General features: G+C 40.3%; 1 protein-coding gene across 1 annotated transcript in view; it reads left to right on the forward strand.

Moving 5' to 3' along the window:
• Nucleotides 1–24211, forward strand: part of CDH12 (cadherin 12) — a 456943-nt gene that overhangs the window by 385478 nt on the left and 47254 nt on the right. Inside the window, exons 6-8 of the mRNA XM_040432577.1 lie at nt 3708–3895; nt 13380–13633; nt 21494–21630. Coding sequence (XP_040288511.1) covers nt 3708–3895; nt 13380–13633; nt 21494–21630 — 579 coding nt within the window. The remainder of the gene's footprint in view (nt 1–3707; nt 3896–13379; nt 13634–21493; nt 21631–24211) is intronic.

Raw genomic sequence — 24211 nt, forward strand, 5'->3', positions numbered from 1 at the left:
TTTTGTGATGTAAGGTGACAAAAAATGGTTTATTTAGCACAGTTTTTATTTTTTATTTTTTTACGGTGTTCATCTGAAGGGTTAGGTCATGTGATATGTTTTTAGAGCCGGTCGATACGCACGCAGCAATACCTAATATGTCTATTTTTCCCCCCTATTTTTTACCAATTTTTTTTTTACTTTATTTGGGTAAAATTACGTTTTTGTTTATTTTTACTTGGAACTTTAAATTTTTCACTTTATTTTTTGTCTCACTTTGGGACTTGAACTTTTGGGGGTCTGATCCTTTACAATGCATTCCAATACTTCTGTATTGGAATGCATTGGGTGTATGAGTAATACTGTGTGTATTACTCATACAGCTTCCGGCCTGTGAGATTCAGGGGGCTGGATCTCACACGCTCATCACCAGAAGGCAGCGTGATGCCTTTCTTAGGCATTGCGCTGCCTTCCATGCCATCGGGTCCCCCCTACAGCCGCATGGGGACCTGATGGCACCGCCGCCACCGCAATAGGTAAAATCCGCAAACCGCAGGTCTGAATTGACCTGCGGTTTGCGGCGATTGCCGACATGGAGGGGTCACGGGACTCCCCCGCACATTTAGCCGAGGTGCCTGTTCAATGATTTGAGCAGGCACCGGCTTCCGATCACCGCCCGCCGCGCGGCGGTGATCGGAAATACACAGGGCGTACAGGTACGCCCTGTGTCCTTAAGTACCAGGACATCAGGGCTTACCTGTACGCCCTGTGTCCTGAAGAGGTTAAGGCCTATAATAAAAAAATAATAATAATAAAATCATACTTTCCACCATTTATTTGATCGCGAAGAGCCCAATGCTGCCATATTGATTGAAGATCCAGAGCGAAATCTTGCGCAGCCTGTGATGACGCCATCACATTGGCCTACGTGTGACGTCCATACATCACCGTGCGGGATCTTCATTCAAGATGGTGGTGGCGGGCTCCTTGCGCTGAAATGGATGAGGTGAGTATGACTTCTTTACCCCATTTCAAGGAAAATTGTTTTGTTGCCATTAGTGTTGAGCGAACCCAATACCCGGACCTGAACCCGAACTTTGCTGGAAAAGTTGGGGTTCGAGTTCAGTGTGTGGGCATTAAATAAAGATTTTGAAAGGCTGCAGGGCAGCCAATCAACAAGCTTTTAAGCTGTGGGCACTTAGAAGCCATCACAGCCATGCCTAGTAATGGCATGGCTGTGATTGGACGGTACATTTTGTGACCCAGCCTCTATACAAGCTGGATCATGTGTAGCCCCGCCCATCAGCTCTGAGTAGGGCAGGGACAGGAAGCAGGCAGCTGAAGCAAGGGAGATTGTTAGGAATTCGGCTATTTGTTTTGTGGGTGCTATACACCAGCTTTGCACCCCTGATACATAAATATAATAATAAATCTGGCTGTTAATTCTGCAGATGAGCTATAGCGATTTTTAGTGTGTGCAATGCTCCAGCTTTGCACCCCTGACACAGAAATGTAATAATTAATCTGGCTGTTAATTCTGTGGGTGACCTATAGTGATTTTTTGTGGGTGCAATGCATCATTTTTATACCCTTGACACAAAAATATAATAGTCAATCCATCCATTAGTTTGATGGGTGACATATACCCATTTTTGGTGTGAGATACATGTGCACTTTATACATGACAGGGAAATTAATATAGTTAATCTGACTGTTAGTTTGATGGGTTACATATAACCATTTTTGGTGTGAGACACACATGCACTGCATATGTGACAGGGAAATGAATATGGTTAATCTGACTGTTAGTTCAATCAGTGACATATACCCATTTTTGGTGTAAGATACACGTGCACTGCATATGTAACAGGGAAATTAATATAGTTAATCCATCTATTAGTTCAGTGGGTGGCATATTCCCATTTTTGGTGTGAGATACACGTGCACTTTATACGTGACAGGGAAATTAATATAGTTAATCTGTCTGTTAGTTCGGAGGGTGACCTCAAAGAATGAGGAGAGCATCAAATAAGAGATGTGGCCCTGGTCGTGGTGCTACTGGTGCAAAATGCACCTGTGTTCGTTGTTCATAATGTACATACACCTGCCCATACCATAACCCCACTGCCACTATGGGCCACTCGATCCACAACATTGACATCAGCAAACTGCTCACCCACACAATGCCACACACGCTGTCTGCCATCTGCCCTGAACAGTGAAAACCGGGACTCATCCATGAACAGAACACCTCTCTAACTTGCAAGATGCCATCAAATTTGAGTATTTGCCCACTCAAGTTGATTACGACGACAAACTGCAGTCAGGTCCAGACCCCGATGAGGACGACGAGCATGCAGAGGAGCTTACCTGAGACGGTTTCTGATAGTTTGTGCAGAAATTCTTTGGTTATGCAAACCGATTAATGCTGCAGCTGTCTGGGTGGCTGGTCTCAGACGATCATGGAGGTGAACATGCTGGATGTGGAGGTCCTGGGCTGGTGTCATTACACGTGGTCTGCGGTTGTGAGGCCAGTTGAATATACTCTGAAACGCCTTTGGAGACGGCTTATCGTAGAGAATTGAACATTTATTAAACGGACAACAGCTCTGGTATACATCCTGCAGTCAGCATGCCAATTGCACGCTCCCTCAAACGTTGCGACATCTGTGGCATTGTTCTGTATGAACAAACTGCACATTTCAAAGTGGACTTTTATTGTGGGCAATCTAAGGCACACCTGTGCAATATTCATGCTGTCTAATCAGCACCTTGATATGCCACACCTATGAGGTGGAATGGATTATCTTGGCAAATGAGAAGTGCTCACTAACACAGATTTAGACAGATTTGTGAACAATATTTGAGAGTAATGGGTCTTTTGTGTATGTAGAAAATGTTTCAGATCTTTGAGTTCAGCTCATGCAAAATGGGAGAAAAACCGAAAGTGTTTATATTTTTGCTCAGTGTAGTAACACTTAAAAAAGCAAAAAAAAATGCAATTTAGCGCAGGTTGCTAATAATATATATTGCAGACAGATAAAACAATAGTCCTTAAAAGGACTTTTGAGTCTCTAACACCTTTCAACAATAAACCCTGCCTAAAAAAATAAACCAATTCCTGTCTCTACACTATCTGTCTTTTCTGCTGCAGCTCTCCCTGATTAATACTGAGCCGAACCACGTGTCATTGGGTGCTATCTAGCACTTGGTGACGTGTTCCGGCCAGCCAATCACTGTAATGTCAGTAACCAACATGGCTACGGCATTACAGTGAGTGCCAGTACCTCCGTGCACGTTTATTGGCTGCGTAGCAGTCAACAAACGTGCGGGGAGGAGACTCGAGCATCGTGCTCAAGCACACGCGGTGTTCGAGTAAAAAAGTGCATGTTCGCCCAACACTACTCATGATCTGTTCTGCACTAGTGTAAGCTATTCCAGATAGGAAAGGGTTTACTCTAACTTATCAAGTATAGCATTTTAGCCAATCTCCTGATTTTTGTCAGTTTCTTTATGACATGACAAGTAAAGTGGGACTGTTTGAAGGACTCCTGAATTTGCATGATCTCCATAATTTCCATTATCTGTAGAAACAATTTTAGGGCTGTGAGTTCCCTCTTTGCAGTTTATTAAATGAAAATCTATGTTTTAGAAATAGAAATAGAACACTGTTTCTGATAGTTGAAGGGTGTTTAACTAGTTCTTTTTCTTTTGTCTGTCTTTACCAGGTATATTTCATTTAAAAGTACCAGAGAATTCACAAGTTAGGTCACCAATTGGAAGAATACGGGCAGTGGACCCTGATTTTGGAATAAATGCAGAAATTGAGTACAATATTGTTCCTGGAGATGGTGGGAATCTTTTTGATATCATAACAGATAATGATACACAGGAAGGGATTTTAATCCTAAAAAAGGTAAGTCACTGCACAAACTGTAAAGGAGAAACATTCGTGCATATTCACACACTGGTATAGTATACATGACAATATAGCATATATGGGAGGATTGCATTAACACAATTTGACACACATTTGACACACCTAGAGAGAAAAATAAGAAGGAATTCTAAACTACATGAGCAAATCCGGGTTGCCTAGTTCATATATATATATATATATATCAATTTTTTTTTTAATAAAAAAAAATAAAAATTCTACAATCTCAGTATACCGAAAAAGGCTCAGAATACCTCACCGATCCCCCTCCTGTTTTCATTTCCTGTAGCAAAGACTGGCAGGGGACCTAGGAAGCATCTGCAAACAGCCTCTGTAAAAAAAAAATAAGGCTATCGTACTTTAACATTTGCATCTTCCTTTCCGGTTTTGAGATCTGTCAAATGATCTCAAAACCGCAGGAAAACGCATCCGTTTGAATAATATAACCAGCTGCATCTACTCAGAACGGATCCAATTGTATTATATTGAAAATGAACATGCTGGCATCTGAATCAAATACCATTGTAAGGGCTCTTTCACACTTGCGTTGTTCTTTTCCGGCATAGAGTTCCGTCGTCGGGGCTCTATGCCGGAAAAATCCTGATCAGGATTATCCCAATGCATTCTGAATGGAGAGAAATACGTTCAGGATGCATCAGGATGTCTTCAGTTCAGGACCGGAACGTTTTTTGGCCGGAGAAAATACCGCAGAATGCTGCGCTTTTTGCTCATGCCAAAAATACTGAACACTTGCTGCAAGGCCGGATCCGGAATTAATGCCCATTGAAAGGCATTAATCCGGATCCGGCCTTAAGCTAAACGTCGTTTTGGCGCATTACCGGATCCGACGTTTAGCTTTTTCTGAATGGTTACCATGGCTGCCAGGACGCTAAAGTCCTGTTTGCCATGGTAAAGTGTAGTGGGGAGCGGGGGAGCAGTATACTTACCGTCCGTGCGGCTCCCGGGGCGCTTCAGAGTGACATCAGGGAGCCCCACGCGCATGGATGACGTGTCGCATGGATCACGTCATCCATGCGCATGGGGCGCTCTGACGTCATTCTGGAGAGCCCCGGGAGCCGCACGGACGGTAAGTATACTGCTCCCCCGCTCCCAACTACTACTATGGCAGCCAGGACTTTAATAGCGTCCTGGCTGCCATAGTAACACTGAACGCATTTTGAAGACGGATCCGTCTTCAAATGCTTTCAGTTCACTTGCGGTGTTACGAATCCGGCGGGCACTTCCGGCAAATGGAGTACACGACGGATCCGGACAACGCAAGTGTGAAAGAGCCCTAAGTCAATGGGTGCCAGAACCGATTTTGTTGTGTCCGAAAAAACTGATCCGGCATTATTAACTTGCATAGTTTTTGCTACTTCCAGGTTCATGATGCACACAAAAATTCTGCTTGCAGCTTTTTTGTGTCCGGAATTGGAATGCAACAAAATGGAACGGAATTCATTCTGGTGCACTCTGTTCCGGTCTGTTCAGTTGTATCCCTATTGAAATTCAATGGCGACAAAACTGAAGCATTTTCCTCTGGGTTTGAGATCCTCTGCCGGATCTCAAAACCAGAAAGGACGCAGATGTGAAAGTAGCCTAAAATAAATAATTTCAGCCAGACCACCTCTTAAAAGTGTTTTCTGGTGATAATTGTATTTTATGTAATGCCCCCAGTCTGCCTCCTGGAAAAGAAGATTCAACAGTAAACAGTGGGGGCACCAGAAGAAGGAGACAGTAGAGGACTAGCGATGAGTGGAGAAGATAAGTGTGAATCTTCTTTTCCAGGAGGCAGGCTATGGATGTTACATAAAATTGTTATTATACAGTATATTAATATAATATCATTACTTCTGGAAACACCCTTTAAAACCTTTTGCTTGACTTTAATTTGCAGACAATACACACACCAGTATAGCTATTATATTTTACCAATGCATCTGAAATATTTTTGGTTATATCTACAGTGCCAATGTTCTGTATTCCTATGGTTACAGATTACAAACCAGTCCATTTAGTCTAATCCTGCAATCACGTGTTACTTCCTTCCATTATCTCCTACTGTACTGTATGTCTTACTAACCTACCAAGAGTAAATACTGTATGGGACAGAAGGAAGGAAGAATGCAGCCACACACAGGGATCATTTATGGTCTGCTGAGTTGATGAAGTATGTTGAAAGTATTTGCAGAGTTGCTTTATTTATTTTCATTTAAATCCATCAGCGCAGTAATACATACATACACACTACATACTTACCAACATTTAAGTTGGTAAAATCAGGGCATATAAGCCTTAATTTGCTGGGACTGTCTATGAAAATCAAGGACAGTCCTGGCAAATTTGGGACAGTTAGCAGTTATGATACTGTATATATATACAGGTATATATATATATATATATATATACACAAGTATACACACACCATTTAGTTAGGAGAGGCATATACAGTAGTTACAAGTGCTTTAGGGCTTTTGTAAAAATGCTTTTGAGCGGCTCACAAATGACTAGATTGTGACATATACTGGAAAAATGGGTGTGGTTCTCTGGTTAGTAACATTTAAAGTGTTTAAAGTATTAAAAAATACTAATAATCTATCCTTAGGATAGGTCATCAGTATTTGATCGGAGGTGGTTTGATTCTCAGAACCCCCAACTATCAGCTGTTTGAAGAGCCTGTGGTTCTCCTCAAGCGCCACGGTCTCTTCCTAGGCCAGTGACATTGCGTTTATCGTCTATGTGGCCCGGGAGCAGTTCAGTTCCTGAGCTGCAATACAAGGACAGCTACTATACATTGGACTGCATTGTGCTTAATAAGATGTGAAGAGGCAGCAGCCCTCACCAGAATACTGCAGCCTCTTCAAACAGCTGATCAGCGGGGTTGTCGGGAGTCACACCCCCACCGATTAGATACTGATGACTGAGGATACCCTAGTAAGTATGGTAAACCTGTAAAATAACTATGTAGCTATTATAATGGAATATAATGGGCTATGTTTCTATCTAGGGTTTAGAATATACATTAAATAATTTAACAAAATATCATCAGAAAAAAACAGCATGTCTATAAAGGGGGCTCTCAAATAACTGTGAATATTGATTGTTTATTCTAATTTTCAAATATTTGAATTTGTCACATTGATCTAGAAAGTACAACATTACGGTTTAAATACAACATTATGGTGCTGTTTTAAAACAGAGGAAATTTTGATTCCTACATCAAGAGTAGTGTGATACATATTGTTCTTTGTTTTTTCTTATAATAATGATGATGATAATAAAAATCTGGGTATAGCCTTCTGCAATACTTTACAAATCAGCGGCACATGTACAAAGTCAGACATTACATATACCAAAATAATCACCCATGCAAACAGAGTGAAGACCCTGCTTGAAAGAGCTTGCTGTTGGGATTATAGCTCAAAAATGGTCAGTATGGTAAGTTGCCACCAGATGTCTCTCTAGGACAAGAATCATTTATGTTGGTTTAATGTTTATCTTGCCTTCCACAGAAAATTTTGGGAATATGCTTCTTTTTTTGTAATACTAATGTAAATATGTTTGTAATATATATTTTTTCACTGCATTAAAAATCATAGTGATTGTTTAAAAGTGTCAGGGTCTCACACACTGTTAGAAAACATTTTTCCTGACTTGGTAATGATAATTGTAACAATAACTGTAATAATAATAGCCTTTATATATCTTTATATAATGCCAACATATTCCATAGCACTTTACATTTCAGAAGGTTCATGCGCAGGGAAAATCAGACATTACAGAGTAGCAAATGAGTACTGTAATTCAAACAAAAGGAATGATGGCCCTGCTCACGGAAATAGAGGTAGAAGTAGAAAGCTTGAGCCAATTACCAAGTATGTATCTATATATACACAGATGTGAAATGCATTAGGATGAGAGGAGTTTGGGGGGCAGCGGGGAGGACTTTGTGTGAGAGGTCTGATTTTAAAATGAATTATAGAGTGAACAGGCAAACGAGCAGTGACTGGCACAGGTTGAAGGTAACGGTGCCATGGTTTGACAGAAAGATGAGCCTGGCTGATGCATTCAGATTGGAGAGGCTAGAGTTTGTACAGGGGAAGGCTGATTATTATTCAGTAAGTAGTAGGTTTTTAAAATCAGTTATCAAGAAGACATGATGATAGAGACAGTGGACAGACAATCACTGGTGTTTTGCAGTATTGGAATCATATATTGGGTCAGGCATGTAGTGTAGTGATGGTGCTAACAGACAAATCTGATGATAGTCTGCCCAACAGAGACTGTGTAGAGAGAAAGGAGAATAGGACCTAGGACTGAACCCTGAGGAACCCCAACAGTAAAGGGAAGATGAAAAAAAGTAGAGCTGGCAAATAATCCACTAAATGTGTGGTCAGACATGTAGGAAGAAAACCAACAGGATTAGTCTTTTTATGTGGAATCTGTTGCCACGTACCTCCATAGTAATCCAAGTGCAGTGTCGGAGTTGTGCAGTACCTCTGATTCAAATGCTATTTCCCCCATCTTGATTGTTTTCCACATTCCTAAGAAAGCTGTGATTTTGTGATATACAAATTAGATGTTTGGAGCAATGAGGGGGTCATGCTTGCACCAAAAGCCTGGCTTCTTATCTCGGCCAGCCCCCTCCCCACCCAGCTTTGAGTGACATGGCCAGGCAGCAAAGATGTAATCTCTCCTTCCTGGCCCTGTGTTCTAATGTGTGCCACTAATGGACTATGCAGTCCTGGCAAGCATCAGGGCTGTTCTGCACATGTGCCCATTCCTGAAGTGCCGGCGCATACACAAGAACAGAGGATCAGAAAAGATGAGTGGGCAGCAATACGGAGTGGGGATGATGCCCTTGTTTCACAAATCAGCTATTTTGCATATCACAAAACCATGGACTTTTCAGGAATAAAGGCTCTGATTAGGATGGGGAAACATTATCTGAATCAGGAGACCTGCACACATCTGATACTGCACTTGTATTACTACAGAGGTATGTTGTGACAGATTCCCTTTAAGTCAGTAAAGGGGGGCATGTTAAGTAGCAATTAGTTGTCTTCAGTGCCAAACACTGCATAGAGACTGAGAAGAGTGAGTAGCTATGACATTTAGTCCTCAGTAGATCTTCTTCCGTTATTGGGTCAAAAGCCAAGAATGGTGAAGGCTCAGAGGATTTCATTCTTGATGCCTTTTTTAAGTCTGAAAGTGGCAGGTCTCCAGCATTTAGATCTGAGATATGTGCCTGCACTTTATGAATAAGGAGAAAGTGAAAACTATCAAAGAGTTGTTATGGATTATTACATACTGTAATAAAGAGATAAGAGTAGTGAAATACATAGCCTCGTTTTGCACTGCGAAGGGCAGAGTAGTAGGTTTGAAGATAAACTTGTTATGAAGATAATCTACTGATGAGTGTGATTGTCACATGTTTGGCATACTTAATACATGATTGAAGAAAGTACATTTGAGGAATGTGCCTTATTGTAATATGTGACACTTTGAGAAAGAAGAGATAAAAGATTGGGGACAATAAAGACTGTAAGGCTACTTTCACACTAGCGTTAAAGTTTTCTGGTATTGAGTTCCGTCATAGGGGTTCAGTTCAGTCCCTTTTATGGTATTTTCTCCGGCCAAGATTCCAGAATCCTTGCTGGATTGCCGGATTGCCGGCATTAATTTCCATTGAAATGTATTAATGCCGGATCTGGTACCAAGTGTTCCGGAAAAACGCATCCGGCTTCCCGGTCTGCTCATGCACAGACCTTTAAATCTGTGAAAAAGATAAAAAAGATAAATTCCAGATCCGTTTTTCCAGATGACACCGGAGAGACGGATCTGGTATTGCAATGCATTTGTCAGACGGATCTGCATCCGGATCCAGAAACAATTGATATCCGTTTGCATACGGATTTCCGGATCTGACAGGCATTTTCGGCAACGGAACTACCTGCCGGATTCTTCTAACGCTAGTGTGAAAGTACCCTAAGTGTTAATTGCATTTAGAAGGTAGCATGTGGTGTCAGACTACTGAAGCCATGTTTATGGCTGAGGCCCTAGTCATGAATAAATATTTTTTTTTGTATACTGACAAAGAAGTTCAGATTGCACAATTAAAGAGGCCAGAAAAGACTGAAAGTAAATAGTTGGTAAATAGTAAGCCCCCCAAAAAGACCTCTATTACTGACTAGACTTACAGTACATACAAAACATAACTTAACATAATTTATTTAGACGCCGCGCGTTGGTTGTTTCACCGAAGATATGTAGACGTCGGCCTCCTTATAACTTATCTTCCACCAGTTTTAAATGTAAGACAGCTTCCGAGCTGTCTTACCTTTAGATCTTTTTCTACTCCTAAAAAAGGAGTAGAAAATGGACACCGAAATAACGTTATGTCCCAACAAAATTATTGTTGTGTATAGCAAACTCAAATCGCCAACCCAAGAAAAGAATACACAGCAGTATAGTGTATAAAATACATATTTTATTAATCAATTATACAAAATATTTAAAATCCGGTACTACCAGCATACATACACAGGGATAAGGAAAAACAGGGCCACATACAAAGTGTCAGATGTCAATCTACAAAACCCATAGATGAAAGGTATTAATATTCAATTTCCTTCTACACCAACTAGACCAAATGGAGAGAGGGGCAAAAGGTTTACCCCAAATTGCAACTTACTAGAAAAAATGTGGGTCAGAGGAAAAGTACCATACAAATGACAAATAAAGTGCTCAGTGCAATAAAGTAAATCCCAATAAAAGCAAATTCTCCAGCATCCGTCAGTATTAGTCGTCTTTATTGTAGATCGGTATAAAAGTACATGCTGCAATCTTCACCACCCTCCACCACAGGTTAACATGTTTCAAACTGGAAAGTTCTTAATCATAACCTAATAACTAATACTGACGGATGCTGGAGAATTTGCTTTTACTGGGATTGCATAAAGGACGAGTCCGGTCCTCTCCGTGCACCGAGCGCTTATGGTGAGCTGGATATATATTTTTCTCTTCCAATAAAGTAAATGCAACATTTCATCAAAGAGTAATTAATGTAGGAAATAATACCAACCAATGTAGTCCTGACCCCGACGCGCGTTTCACAGTCGCTTCCTCAGGGGATCTAGTAGAAAATTGCAAAGATGGGTCCTCTGGCCAGTCCTTTTGCCCGCCCAGACCACACCCATTTTTTAGACCTGGCATGAGCGGAGAGAAATCGCAGATTGCAGCACAACTAACCATTGCGCCGCAATCTGTGCCTAAAATATGCCTAATATAGGCGTATTTCAGTATAATAAATTATCCCCTAAATGTACAGATGTGTCCTTCCTTAACTTGTCTCTGAACTTGACATATTCCGATATGTATGTTCAGCATGAGAGGTTAAACAAACATGAATAAAAATATATATCCTTGACGAATGCTTTGATGTACGGTTTTCTATCCATTGCCTATCTGTTGCTCATTGGCTTCCATGTAAATAAAAACATACAGTATATCTTTAAGGCCCCTTTCACATGGGCGAGAATTCCGGGTGGGTGCATGTGTGAGGTGAACCTGATTTTCACGCATTACTTGTGCGTTGCATGAAAATCGCAGCATGTTCTATATTATGTATTTTTCACGCAACGCAGGCCCCATTGAAATGAATGGGGCTGCGTGAAAATCGCAAGCATCCGCAAACAAGTGCAGAAGCAGTGCGATTTTTACACATGGTTGCTAGGAGATGATAGGGATGAGCAACCCGGACCCCATTAAAGTCTATTCACTGTATTATTTTCCCTTATAGCATTGTTATAAGGGAAAATAATAGCATTCTTAATACAGAATGCTTAGTAAAATGTGCCTTGAGGGGTTAAAAAAAATAAAAAATTAACTCACCTCATCCACTTGATTGTGCAGCCGGCATCGTCTTCTTTCATCTTCTTTCAGGAACGGCAAAAGGACCTTTGATGACGTAATCGCGCTCACCGTGTGGTGAGCGCAGTGACGTCATAGCAGGTCTTTCTGAATAAAGATAGAAGATCCTGAAGAAGAAAGAAGACGATGCCGGCTGCGCGATCAAGTGGATGAGGTGAGTTATGTTTTATTATGTTTTAATCCTCAATTCACATTATACTTAGCATTCTGTATTAAATAATGCTATTATTTTCCATTATAACCATGTTATAATGGAAAATAATAAAATCTACAGAACACTAAACCCAAACCCGAACTTCAGTGAAGAAGTCCGGGTTCGGGTCTGGGTACCACATTCAGTTTTTTCTCACGCGCGTGCAAAACGCATTGCACTCATGCGGAAAAAACTGAACATCGGAACGCAGTCACAGTCAAAACTGACTGCAATTGCGTGCTTCCCGCAATGCACCCTGAACACATCTGGCCCTCTCCCGTGATGCCCGTGTGAAGGGGGCCTAACACATGCATTTTTTTTACTGTGTCAGATGAGAGATACTATTCATAGGATCCCATGGACACATTTGTATGTATTTCTGAAAACATGCCCCAGTGTTGTTGCACCGGATGAGCAAGACACAATAAAGTGGATCTTGTAAGTGGAATGAAAAAAGTGGGGTGATGCCATCAATTTTTCTTAGGCTATATGTCAAGAAAGATGCAAATCATGTGCCCCAAAAAGGGCAGCCCTACATGAGAACCTATCCTTGTAGCACCCTAGTAACCATACTGTACCTCAATATAAATACAAGAAGAAATAAAAGCTCAAGGCAACAGACATAAACAAAGTAGCCCCCCATGCCAGAACAATGGGTGGTAGGTATAACTCCTCCCTGACGTCTGCCATACATGCACCTCAAATGTGAGCTGAGCGGATGCCAAGAGTGATCAAAGGGTCATACACAACCCAATATCAATAAAAAGGTAAAGATTGTCATGCAAAAAATGAGCACCCACAAAACTGTAGATTTAAATATGAAAAATATATGGGGGTCAGAATATGGCAATGCAAAGAAAATATTTTTTTTTTCCTTTTGAAAGTTTTAATTTTTGTAAATATTAAACACAAGAAAAGCTAAAAAGTGTTATCACTGTAATTGTACTGATCTACAGAAGAAAGGTAACATGTCAGCTTTCCCTCATGAGGAATGCAGTAAAAACATATTCAGTAAAACTGGCAGAGTTGCATTTTACAACTTCTCACTGCATTGTATGCAATAATAAATGGTGTCGTTAGAGAGTACATGTAGTTCAGTACATGTAGTTCAGCAGAAAACAAGCTCTCGTACAGCTATTTGAATGGAAAAATAAAAAAAAGTTGTGATTCTGGGAAGGCAAGAGAGTAAAACATAAAAAAAATTAAATAAAAAAAATGAAAGGCCAAAGGAGAGAAAGATTTAGCCATAGTAATTCAGTTACAGGCAATAACTCACATGTCTCTAACCCAGTCTTACAGAATTGAAAGTTTCATAAAATATTACATTTCATTTTTCAGCCTCTGGATTTTGAAACAAAAAAGGCCTATACATTTAAAGTTGAGGCTTCCAATGTGCACCTGGATCATCATTTTAATTCAGTGGGACCTTTTAAAGACACAGCTACAGTAAAAATAAATGTTCTGGATATTGATGAGCCTCCATTGTTCAGCAAACCTTTCTATAACATGGAAGTATATGAGGACACGCCTGTGGGCACCATCATAGGAGCTGTTACAGCACAAGACCTAGACATAGGATCCAGTCCTGTTAGGTAAATATTTTTAATCCATTTTTAATGAATATACTCATATTAAATTTTTGTATTAAATCCAATAAATGACAGGTTGCTACAATATGTTATGAGTGAATGAATATGATGCTTGAATTCCACTAGGAAGTGAAAAGTTAAACTTCTTATATCTAAAATTTGCAAAGCAAATAGTAAGACTGGTATGCTAGAAATGATTATGCAGTAAGTGCGTCCTCCCCACTAGGGTATCATACCCACTGTCAGAAAATGCACATTGCCTGCATGAGTCTCTGTTGGCTATGAGAGTTGAACATTCTTCGTGAGGAAAGAGCTGAAGGGGATTTTCTAACAAAGCTATGAATAATATATCACATAGGCAGCATAAATTATATAGCAAATTTTTGGGTATGTTGAACTTCGGTACTTGAATATGATGAGTTAATAATACTGTAAATGCTAATAGCGTCAAAATATTTTAGCCTTGCAATTTGTATAAGAGGTTATGATATACATAAGGATCATTAGATCTTTAAGTATGTAAGGTGGAGGTGGATGGCAACAATCAGAGATCATTTATAACAGGAAAATTTATGGTAGCAAAAATGTTCTGTGGACTATATATGGATTGATTGCCTTTATAACAACTTGACAGTCCTTAGGTATCCAGTATGGTATATCTGTAGTTTCTTAAATAAGAAATTTGATGCATCAGAGGCCCTTTCTGACACACACTTCACATAGGTGCTATACACCTGACATGTATCTCCTGAGATCTTCCATCGGAGACTGACCTATGGTCCACAGCACTTCTCTGAGCTCTCGCTGTTTCCTCTTACAATGCACTATTCGAGACTGTGGCAGATACGTGTTCTTCTGGAGAGGATGCAGTTTAAAAAAGAGGAAGTAGTTTAAAGGGGTCACCTTCATCCAAAGATACAGTACTAAATACAACACAACTATAAAAATGATTAAAAAAATATCTACCTATTCTGAATAGGGCTAATGATCTCAGAAGTGTTCATCCACACATATTATATACTGTATACAAAGCCAACATTGGGCAATGCAATATACAGTATAAGAAGCACAGTACGTCAGCTGAGGAAGAGAATAGGGGAGCACATATGGGACATTCTAAACCCAGGAACCCGCAATGCTTCCACAGCCCCCCAACATTTTACATAGGTTCATGCTGGCAGCATATAGAAACACTGAAAGTAATAGGAGTGGAGAAAGTAGAAAAAATTAAACTGAGAGTTCAGATGTTGTTTCTGGTTGCTATGATTTTTTGTTTCGTTTTTTTGTATATATGCTTTCCTGATTAGATTGTATATGTATGGACCTCATGTACCTATATAAGCCATGATATGTAACATTGCACCATGCATGACATTTCAGATGTTTTTGATTTCAGAAATGTCAAATTTCAGAAAAGTCTGGTTGCTATGGGTTTTGTCCATTGATTTGTTATCCTGACTAAACTATGTGCAACTATAGCAACTTCCATCCATTCATGATGGGCTCCGCTACTTTGATTTTGTTCACCTGAGCTTGCTGACTCCAACCTTTGGGGGAGGTTATCCTATGGGCAAACATGCTATAAAGGAGTATTCAGACATGAGTATGAATGCCATTAGGAAGAATGTTTTGTTATATTCAAAACACATAGCAATTTTTTATATTATTTGATGGTTTTAAAGTGCTGTAAATAAAGACAAGAAGTTTTACATGAGTGCCGAGGGATAATTCCGGGATTTACCTTTTGCCGATTGGGTCACACCACTGCACTAGGAAAAACTCTGGATCTCTCCTCTTCAGCTCTGCGCACACATCTCTCTCAGTGTGGCACATTTCCCACATGTGCCTGAACAGGTAAAAGAACACTTTTCTCATGTGGTTGTGACTTAAGGACCCACTCGGCTTAGTCATGTGAACACAGGTCCTTCAGCAGACTCTGCTTACATCTATAGGTTATAAGCACATACCTTATAAATTAAATGTTCATGGAGGTTGTCAGAACCAGCTATATGTGAGATATAGTAGTACCCACAGGGCCAGACATTTTAAAGGGCTTCCAGTAAGTAATCCAACTGAAAAATCAAGCTTCAGACTCTTGGAATAAGAACTAAAGCTGCTTACAGGTAATAAATTGCACTTTGTGTAACAAAAGATAATTGACCATTTTTAATCCATTTTTATGAAGTAGCTGATTAATCCATCCAAGTGTAGATGCAGGCTAATTGAATTCTTGCACAGCCTAATCAATACATAATGGAATGTCCTGCAAATGTCTAATGTATTTGTTTGTAATTCAAAGCCTCAACAAAGATTTGATATGTCTCACAGCTGAGAGTGATATTTCACAAATAAATTACTTTACCACCCAAAAGGTGGTTCTGAATATTCTGCTAGGAGAAATTCAAGTACTATAACCACATTCTATAAATCATATTTGGCATTGCATATGTTTACATTAGTTCACAAGTTACTGTCTTTAGTTAACATATACAACAGTGAAGCTTCTTCTTACTTCTCCATTTCTCCTATCCAGGCTTGGACTGGCCCACCGGGGAGGCGGTGAATTCCTCGGTGGGCCCCTGCACTGTTAGTGATCCTTCATGTTTGAAAGCTCACTGTCACTAAAACTTTTTCCTTGAGCTGCAGGCAGGTGTCAGTCAATGAGCTACATGGAGGGGCCCACCTCCTGTCTTCATGGGCCCTGCCCCCTGAACATATCCATGATCCCCTGCTACAATCTACAAAGATGTCAACCACTGGGGGGCCCACCATGCTGCCTCAAGCTGTACTACAGGCAGTGCTTCCTTCCTGAATACTATTTTATGGTAGTGCATTTACGTTTTTACACATAAAGGCACACTTTTTTATACAACATGCACAGGTAGGTGTTTTTACCCACATAGACAAACATTAAAGCTTGGACTACTCAGCATAATTGGCCTGTGACACATGTTGCACAGCAATGCGGTGCTACAGTTAAGTGAATGGGGTGACTGTCAGGTGCATGTTGTATATTAAAGTTTGCCTTTATGTGTAGAAACATAAATGCACTACCATAAAATAGTAATGTGCTACACTGCTTTTCCAAGCTATATTTCTTTTTGGGACAATGGCAGGAACATGAATAAAATAATAAAATAAACTCACCTTCCCACTCCTCTCCTATCCAGCACTACAACTTCCTATTCTTCCCCAATCTACTGTTGTGATTGCAGTGTTGACGTCCCATATACCGCTGCAGCCAATCACTGGTCTCAGTGGTGTATGCCATTTGACTTCTGCAACCACAACAATACGTCACTATAGCAGCCTGGGGAAAAATACAAATGATTGCAAATAAACGTATGCTTGTGTGTGAAAAGAGCATGAAAGTTGCTTATGTGTGTGTGTGAAAACATGCATCCTAGGCCTCATGCACACAACTGTATTTTTCATTTGTGTGCTAGCCACATTTCATGCAGATCGCACACAGACCCTGTCATTTACACAGATGTCATCTATGCGCTGTCTGCATCCCTATGTCCATTCCGCAAATTATAGAACATGTCCTATTCTGTTACGTATTGCGGACGAGAATAGTTATTTCTAGTGGGAGTGAGAAACATGTGGAGCACACACTGAAGGTATCTGTATTTTGCAGTTCTGTCGTTTTCGGGACGAAATATGAATATAGTCATGTGAGTGAGGCTGTGTGCGCTATTGTCTGTATGCCTGGATGGAGAAGATTCTTTTAGGACCCTGAGAGATCCGTTCTTCCCTACATCACTTAAAATCAAAAGAAGCATCAAAGTATGACTCAAAGGGAAAAGGAAATGTTCACTAATATTTTCTTAGGAATGGTTTCTTTTTTTTCTTAAATACACACTCCAGTCCACCTTTTGATCTAAAAACATGTAAGGAAAAAACTATCTCCCAAATGTGAAGTAAAAGGGAATGTATTTGGGGGATAGACAGAAGCTGCAACTAAGTGATTTCATAAGAAACAAAACTGCATATGAGTTGCATGGAACAGCTGACAAACTTCCCATCAAAATGAGAAAATTATGTGGCAGTTGCATGCAATGTAATAGAACACATGTAATCACTGCAGTATAGGGGTGGGCGATATGGCCTAAAATCTATATTGCGATATAATTTGAAGCATGTGCGATATGCGATATATATTGTGATATATTATTTTCTTCTGTATGCATACAAAAATTACAAATTGCAAAACTTTTCAATACATTTTTAATGTGTATTGTGTAACACAGTAACAGATCTTTTTCCAAGCAATGTAAAGATGAAGACTAAGTGTTAGCAAAACACAAATTTGTTGAAAATAAAGTGCAAAATGTAAAAAAATAAACATTACATTTCTTCCTCCTGTCCTGATTACAAACCGGATTCCAAAAAAGTTGGGACACTAAACAAATTGTGAATAAAAACTGAATGCAATGATGTGGAGATGGCAAATGTCAATATTTTATTTGTAATAGAACGTAGATGACAGATCAAACGTTTAATCCGAGTAAATGTATCATTTTAAAGGAAAAATACATTGATTCCAATTTTCACGGTGTCAACAAATCCCCAAAAAGTTGGGACAAGTAGCAATAAGAGGGTGGAAAAAGTAAATTTGAGCCTAACAAAGAGCTGGAAGACCAATTAACACTAATTAGGTCAATTGGCAACATGATTGGGTATAAAAAGAGCTTCTCAAAATGGCAGTGTCTCTCAGAAGCCAAGATGGGTAGAGGATCACCAATTCCCACAATGTTGCGCAGAAAGATAGTGGAGCAATATCAGAAAGGTGTTACCCAGCGAAAAATTGCAAAGACTTTGCATCTATCATCATCAACTGTGCATAACATCATCCGAAGAGTCAGAGAATCTGGAACAATCTCTGTGCGTAAGGGTCAAGGCAGTAAAACCATACTGGATGCCCGTGATCTCCGGGCCCTTAAACGACACTGCACCACAAACAGGAATGCTACTGTAAAGGAAATCACAGAATGGGCTCAGGAATACTTCCAGAAACCATTGTCAGTGAACACAATCCACCGTGCCATCCACCGTTGCCAGCTGAAACTCTACAGTGCAAAGAAGAAGCCATTTCTAAGCAAGATCCACAAGCTCAAGCATTTTCACTGGGCCAGGGATCATTTAAAATGGAGTGTGGCAAAATGGAAGACTGTTCTGTGGTCAGACGAGTCACGATTCAAAGTTCTTTTTGGAAATCTGGGACGCCATGTCATCCGGACCAAAGAGGACAAGGACAACCCAAGTTGTTATCAACGCTCAGTTCAGAAGCCTGCATCTCTGATGGTATGGGGTTGCATGAGTGTGTGTGGCATGGGCAGCTTGCATGTCTGGAAAGGCACCATCAATGCAGAAAAATATATTCAGGTTCTAGAACAACATATGCTCCCATCCAGACGTCATCTCTTTCAGGGAAGACCCTGCATTTTTCAACAAGATAATGCCAGACCACATTCTGCATCAATCACAACATCATGGCTGCGTAGGAGAAGGATCCGGGTACTGAAATGGCCAGTCTGCAGTCCAGATCTTTCACCTATAGAGAACATTTGGTGCATCATAAAGAGGAAGGTGCAACAAAGAAGGCCCAAGACGATTCAACAGTTAGAGGCCTGTATTAGACAAGAATGGGAGAGCATTCCTATTTCTAAACTTGAGAAACTGGTCTCCTCGGTCCCCAGACATCTGTTGAGTGTTGTAAGAAGAAGGGGAGATGCCACACAGTGGTGAAAATGGCCTTGTCCCAACTTTTTGGGGATTTGTTGACACCATGAAATTCTGATTCAACATATTTTTCCCTTAAAATGGTACATTTTCTCAGTTTAAACTTTTATTCCGTGATTTATGTTCTATTCTGAATAAAATATTAGAAATTGGCACCTCCACATCATTGTATTCAGTTTTTATTCACGATTTGTATAGTGTCCCAACTTTTTTGGAATCCGGTTTGTACTTATTTATATTGCACAAAAATAAAAAGCTGCACATATTTGAACTAAAAACCCTTTAAGTTCAACAGGTTTCTTTTCCATTAAAGGGAACCTGTCATCAGCTTTAGGCCGAATGCACACGTCCGTGTTCTGTGGCCGTGAGCGGTCCGTGGTATGCCTGCCTGGATTCCTGCTGATAGCAGGAGCGCACGGCGTCATTGGTTGCTATGATGCTGCGCGCTTCATGCCGCCGCTGCACTACAGTAATACACTGGTATGATCTATACGAGTGTAAAATTGCTGTGTGATAAAGGCCCAACAATGAAATAGCAATTTTTTCATGCAACTGTAGCGTCGGCCCCCTAAAGTCACTTTCACTGGTGGGCCCTAGGGTTCCCAGTCCGACACTGCTCCTATCGCAAACATGCGTACCTAATAGTCTGGAAACTAATGAAAAACATTATGTACGCTACCTCTCCATAACAAAACATTCAATATTGATCATGGCATATACAGTATATTAATTTCCTTTTATATAAATCCCTACTGAGAGGATAAAAATAAATTACAAGAACACACCAGTGACTGTAACCACAAACAATACAGTAGTTTATGTTAGACTAATGGCTTCATCTAACAATTAAAGGAAAATGACCAATTATATAATAATGGATTTTACTGTGTAATATGTCTCTAAGATGGTTTTCATTTAGCAACTAATTGAATGGTAGGGGTGAAACAAACAATTGACCAAATTATTATTATTATTTGAAATCACCATTATAGTTCATTCTAAAAGTAAATAGAGCTAACTGGATAAATGAATACAATTTATACTTTACATGGAAGAAATATATAAGCCATGTAGAGCTGAAGCATATAGCTGACAGCTGACTTCAATTATGGCTTCTAATAATGATTATGTGCCAAAGCAATGGTCACCTACAGAGAACCTTTTAATTGAAGTTCAAATAGCATCTATTTTTAAAAGTTAGCTGAGAAAATTGCAGACTAGAAACACATACAGTACAGTTATAAAAAATAAAGCAATAGGAAATCATGCCTACTGTACTGAAACTTGCTTGGCACTGGTTGAAAGTTATCATAAAACGATGTTCAAAAACATTACTTTTTATATCAAATAAACAAGAATATGTAGCTCAAAAACAAGTCCAAATAAGTCCTTGTGAAACGGGCCAGAATGAAAACAGTAAAGCCTGGACCTGGAGAAGTTTTTTTTATTATTTTTTATTAAATAGCACAGTAGATTTGTTAGCAATTAAAAAGTCCAGATCTCACCATATCAGTCACTGTAGAGCTGTTAGATATTCCCAGTAAGCCAGATTGTAGCCAAGGCAGTTGGCTATTAGGCGCAGGAGCGTCCCTCTTCCTTTCTCCAAGCTGGTTCAGTCTCAAACACTGCAGTTACACATCGCTATGGCTGTTCCTTTGCTTCATGGAGTCTGGGAGTTTACTGCACACAATTGGAAAACCAACAAGCGCACCCTGGGTTGGATCTGATGTAGTTTATTTAACACTCTTAAAATTATACTAATAGAACTAAAATCTTGTGGTTATGTGTATAAAACCTCTTAAAACCCAACCGGTCTTGCCATTATGGCTTTCTCAAAGGCATACATGAGGTTGGGTTTTAAGATGTTTTATATGCATAACCACAAGACCTTTTTCTACACCTAAAACAGGCATAGAAAATGGTAAATGAGACGGGCCTGCCAGCCCGAACCATTCCCCGCCCATGCCACCCCCACAATTTTAGACCTGCCGTGAGCGAGGAGAAGTAGAAGATTGCGCCTGAAATACGACAAACAGTTAACCTGCCGTAAAATATAATGTAATTGATAATAGTCTTGTTATAGAATTTTACACTTGCTGAATTGTTTCTTTTAAACAGATATTATATTGATGATAAAAGTGATATGGACGACAATTTTTCTGTTGACCCAACTGAGGGAACCATCGCAACAAAAGAATTACTGGATCGGGAGAGCACTGCACAATTTAACATATCAATAATTGCAAGTAAAATTAGTAAGTATTCGCACATACTCTTAAAACCAGCTGTAAATCATTCTAACTATACTTATTTAAGTAAATCTCAGAAATTTTTTTAAAATACAGGATTACAAAAACATGACTGTTTTCATTCAAAAATGGTATTTCATCTCTAAGGCCCCTTTCACACGAGCGAGAATTCCACGCAGGTGCAATGCATGATGTGAATGCATTGTGCTCGCATGGAATCCGGACCCATTCATTTAAATGGGTCTGTGTACATGAGCGGTGGTTTTCACGCATCACTTTTGCGTTGCGTGAAAATGGCAGCATGTTCTATATTCTGCGATTTTCGCGCAACGCTGGCCCCATAGAAGTGAATAGGGCTGCGTGAAAATTGCATCGCATCCGCAAGCAAGTGCGGATGCGATGCGATTTTCACGGATGGTTGCTAAGAGATGTTGTTTGCAAACGTTCAGTTTTTTAGCATGCGTGTGCCAAACGCAGTAAATCGCATTGCATCCGCGCAATAAAAACTGAACAACCGAACGCGATCGCAAACAAAACTGAATGGCTTTATTAGCAAAATTGCGCAGTTTTCAATGAACGCATCCGCAACGCATCCGGACATAATCCGGACACGCTCGTCTGCAAGGGGCCTAAGGCTATATTCATATGCAGTATATTAGTCGTAGAAAGCTTTGTGTGTTCCGTTCATCTGAATGTAGCTTGGAGATCCTTGGAGATCCATGCACATGCTGTACAAACCCGTTAAGATGCATGGAACAAATGTTCAGTCACAGAAATTTCTGTAACAAATCTGTCACATGTGAACATGTCCTGAAAGTGACTAAGAAGTTTGTTGATTTTTAGAAAACAAATGATTTTGTCACCTTAGCTGACATAACAATTTTAGTATCTAATTGCTTTTCCCATGTTTAAACAATTGTGAAGCAACTTTTCATTTAATTCTACGTTGTACCATTCCTTCAAAATTTCTACTAGAAGTTATGAATGAATTGCAAGCAGTCTGCAATAAAGGTCCAACTGAGTGGTGGTAGTTGGAGCATGTCCCTGAACAGTCTGACACTGGCATCACTAATTGGATTGGAGCATGTACCTGAACAGTCTGACACTGGCATCACTATTTGGATTTTGGCAGACTGTGCAGGGACACACCTCTAACTGGTAACACCCAGATGGACCATCATTGCAGATTCCTGGCAATTCTTTTATAACTTCTAGAAGGAAAAATAAAGAAATAGCACAACACAGACTTATAAAAAAACGTGCTCCAGAAATGTTATTACATGAGGAATACAGTTACAGTAGTTTCTAAAACAGACATGACAGCAGAGGTGACAGGACTTCTTTTAAAGTATTCAGAGGGGTTCTTAAAGGGTTTCTACCACCACATTTTGACCTAATTAGCTGTCAGACACTAGCGATCTGCTAGTGTCTGCTGTACCTAACCATGCTATTGTAATTCCTTTCTCTGCAGCGGTTACCCTAAAAAACATAGTTTTATTGGTATGCAAATAAGCCTCTAGGTGCTATGGGGGCGTCTTTTCAGCACCTAGAGGCTCCGTCCACTCACTATTTCCGCTGCCCAGCGCGCTCCAGCCCGCTCCAGCCCGCTCCAGCCCGCCCCTCTCTTCTAGATTGACAGCCTACTTCTCTCCATCTCGGCCGAATTCTCGCGCCTGCGCCGTGTGCTTCTGTATTCGGCGCAGGCGAAGTGACTGTCTCCCTGCGCCGGCATCTTCACTGCGCCGATTACGGCGCAGGGAGCAGTCCAACAGCCCAGCGCGCTCCAGCCCGCCCCTCTGCTCTAGATTGACAGCCTACTCGCGCCTGCGCCGTGTGCTTCTGTATTCGGCGCAGGCGCGAGTAGGCTGTCAATCTAGAGCAGAGGGGCGGGCTGGAGCGCGCTGGGCGGCGAAAATAGTGAGTGGACGGAGCCTCTAGGTGCTGAAAAGCACCTAGAGGCTCATTAGCATAGCAATAAAACTACGTTTTTAAGGGTAACGCTGCAGAGAAAGGAATTACAATAGCATGGTTAGGTACAGCAGACACTAGCAGAGGTACTGTAATTAGGTCAAAATGTGGTGGTAGAAACCCTTTAAGTAGATTTAAAAAAAATCATAGCAAATGGGAAGAAATGGTTGAAAAAAGTAAAACAAGCAACACAGTCACCTCACGAACAGACGCCATTCTGATGCATATTGGGTCCCCTGCTGGTCTATACGGACTAGTCCCTCTTGACACCCAGGAAATAACTGTTGAGTCACTCACTGGTTGCAGTGGTGACCTGACAGCTAGTGTTTTGCCAAAGGACCATGTCATGTGTGTTGAGAGAGAACAGGAAGCAGAAAGCATCGGGGACCTGGTAAGCATCGGAATGACATCAGCGGTGGATTGATGGAAAAAGTACTGCTCGTTAGGGGCAGAAGGTTATTTTTTAACTCCTTCTGCTGTTTTTCTAAAATATTTTATCCAACTGACATATCCTTTAATAAAATAATAAACAAATATCCAGTTGCTACTGGGAATGTTCCTTAAGAAATATCACAGACATTTTTTTTTTCTTTAAAATGTTACAAGGTTGCATCCAGTG

The sequence above is a fragment of the Bufo bufo genome, chromosome 5 (assembly GCF_905171765.1).
Source record: "Bufo bufo chromosome 5, aBufBuf1.1, whole genome shotgun sequence".
Taxonomy (NCBI): Eukaryota; Metazoa; Chordata; class Amphibia; order Anura; family Bufonidae; genus Bufo; species Bufo bufo.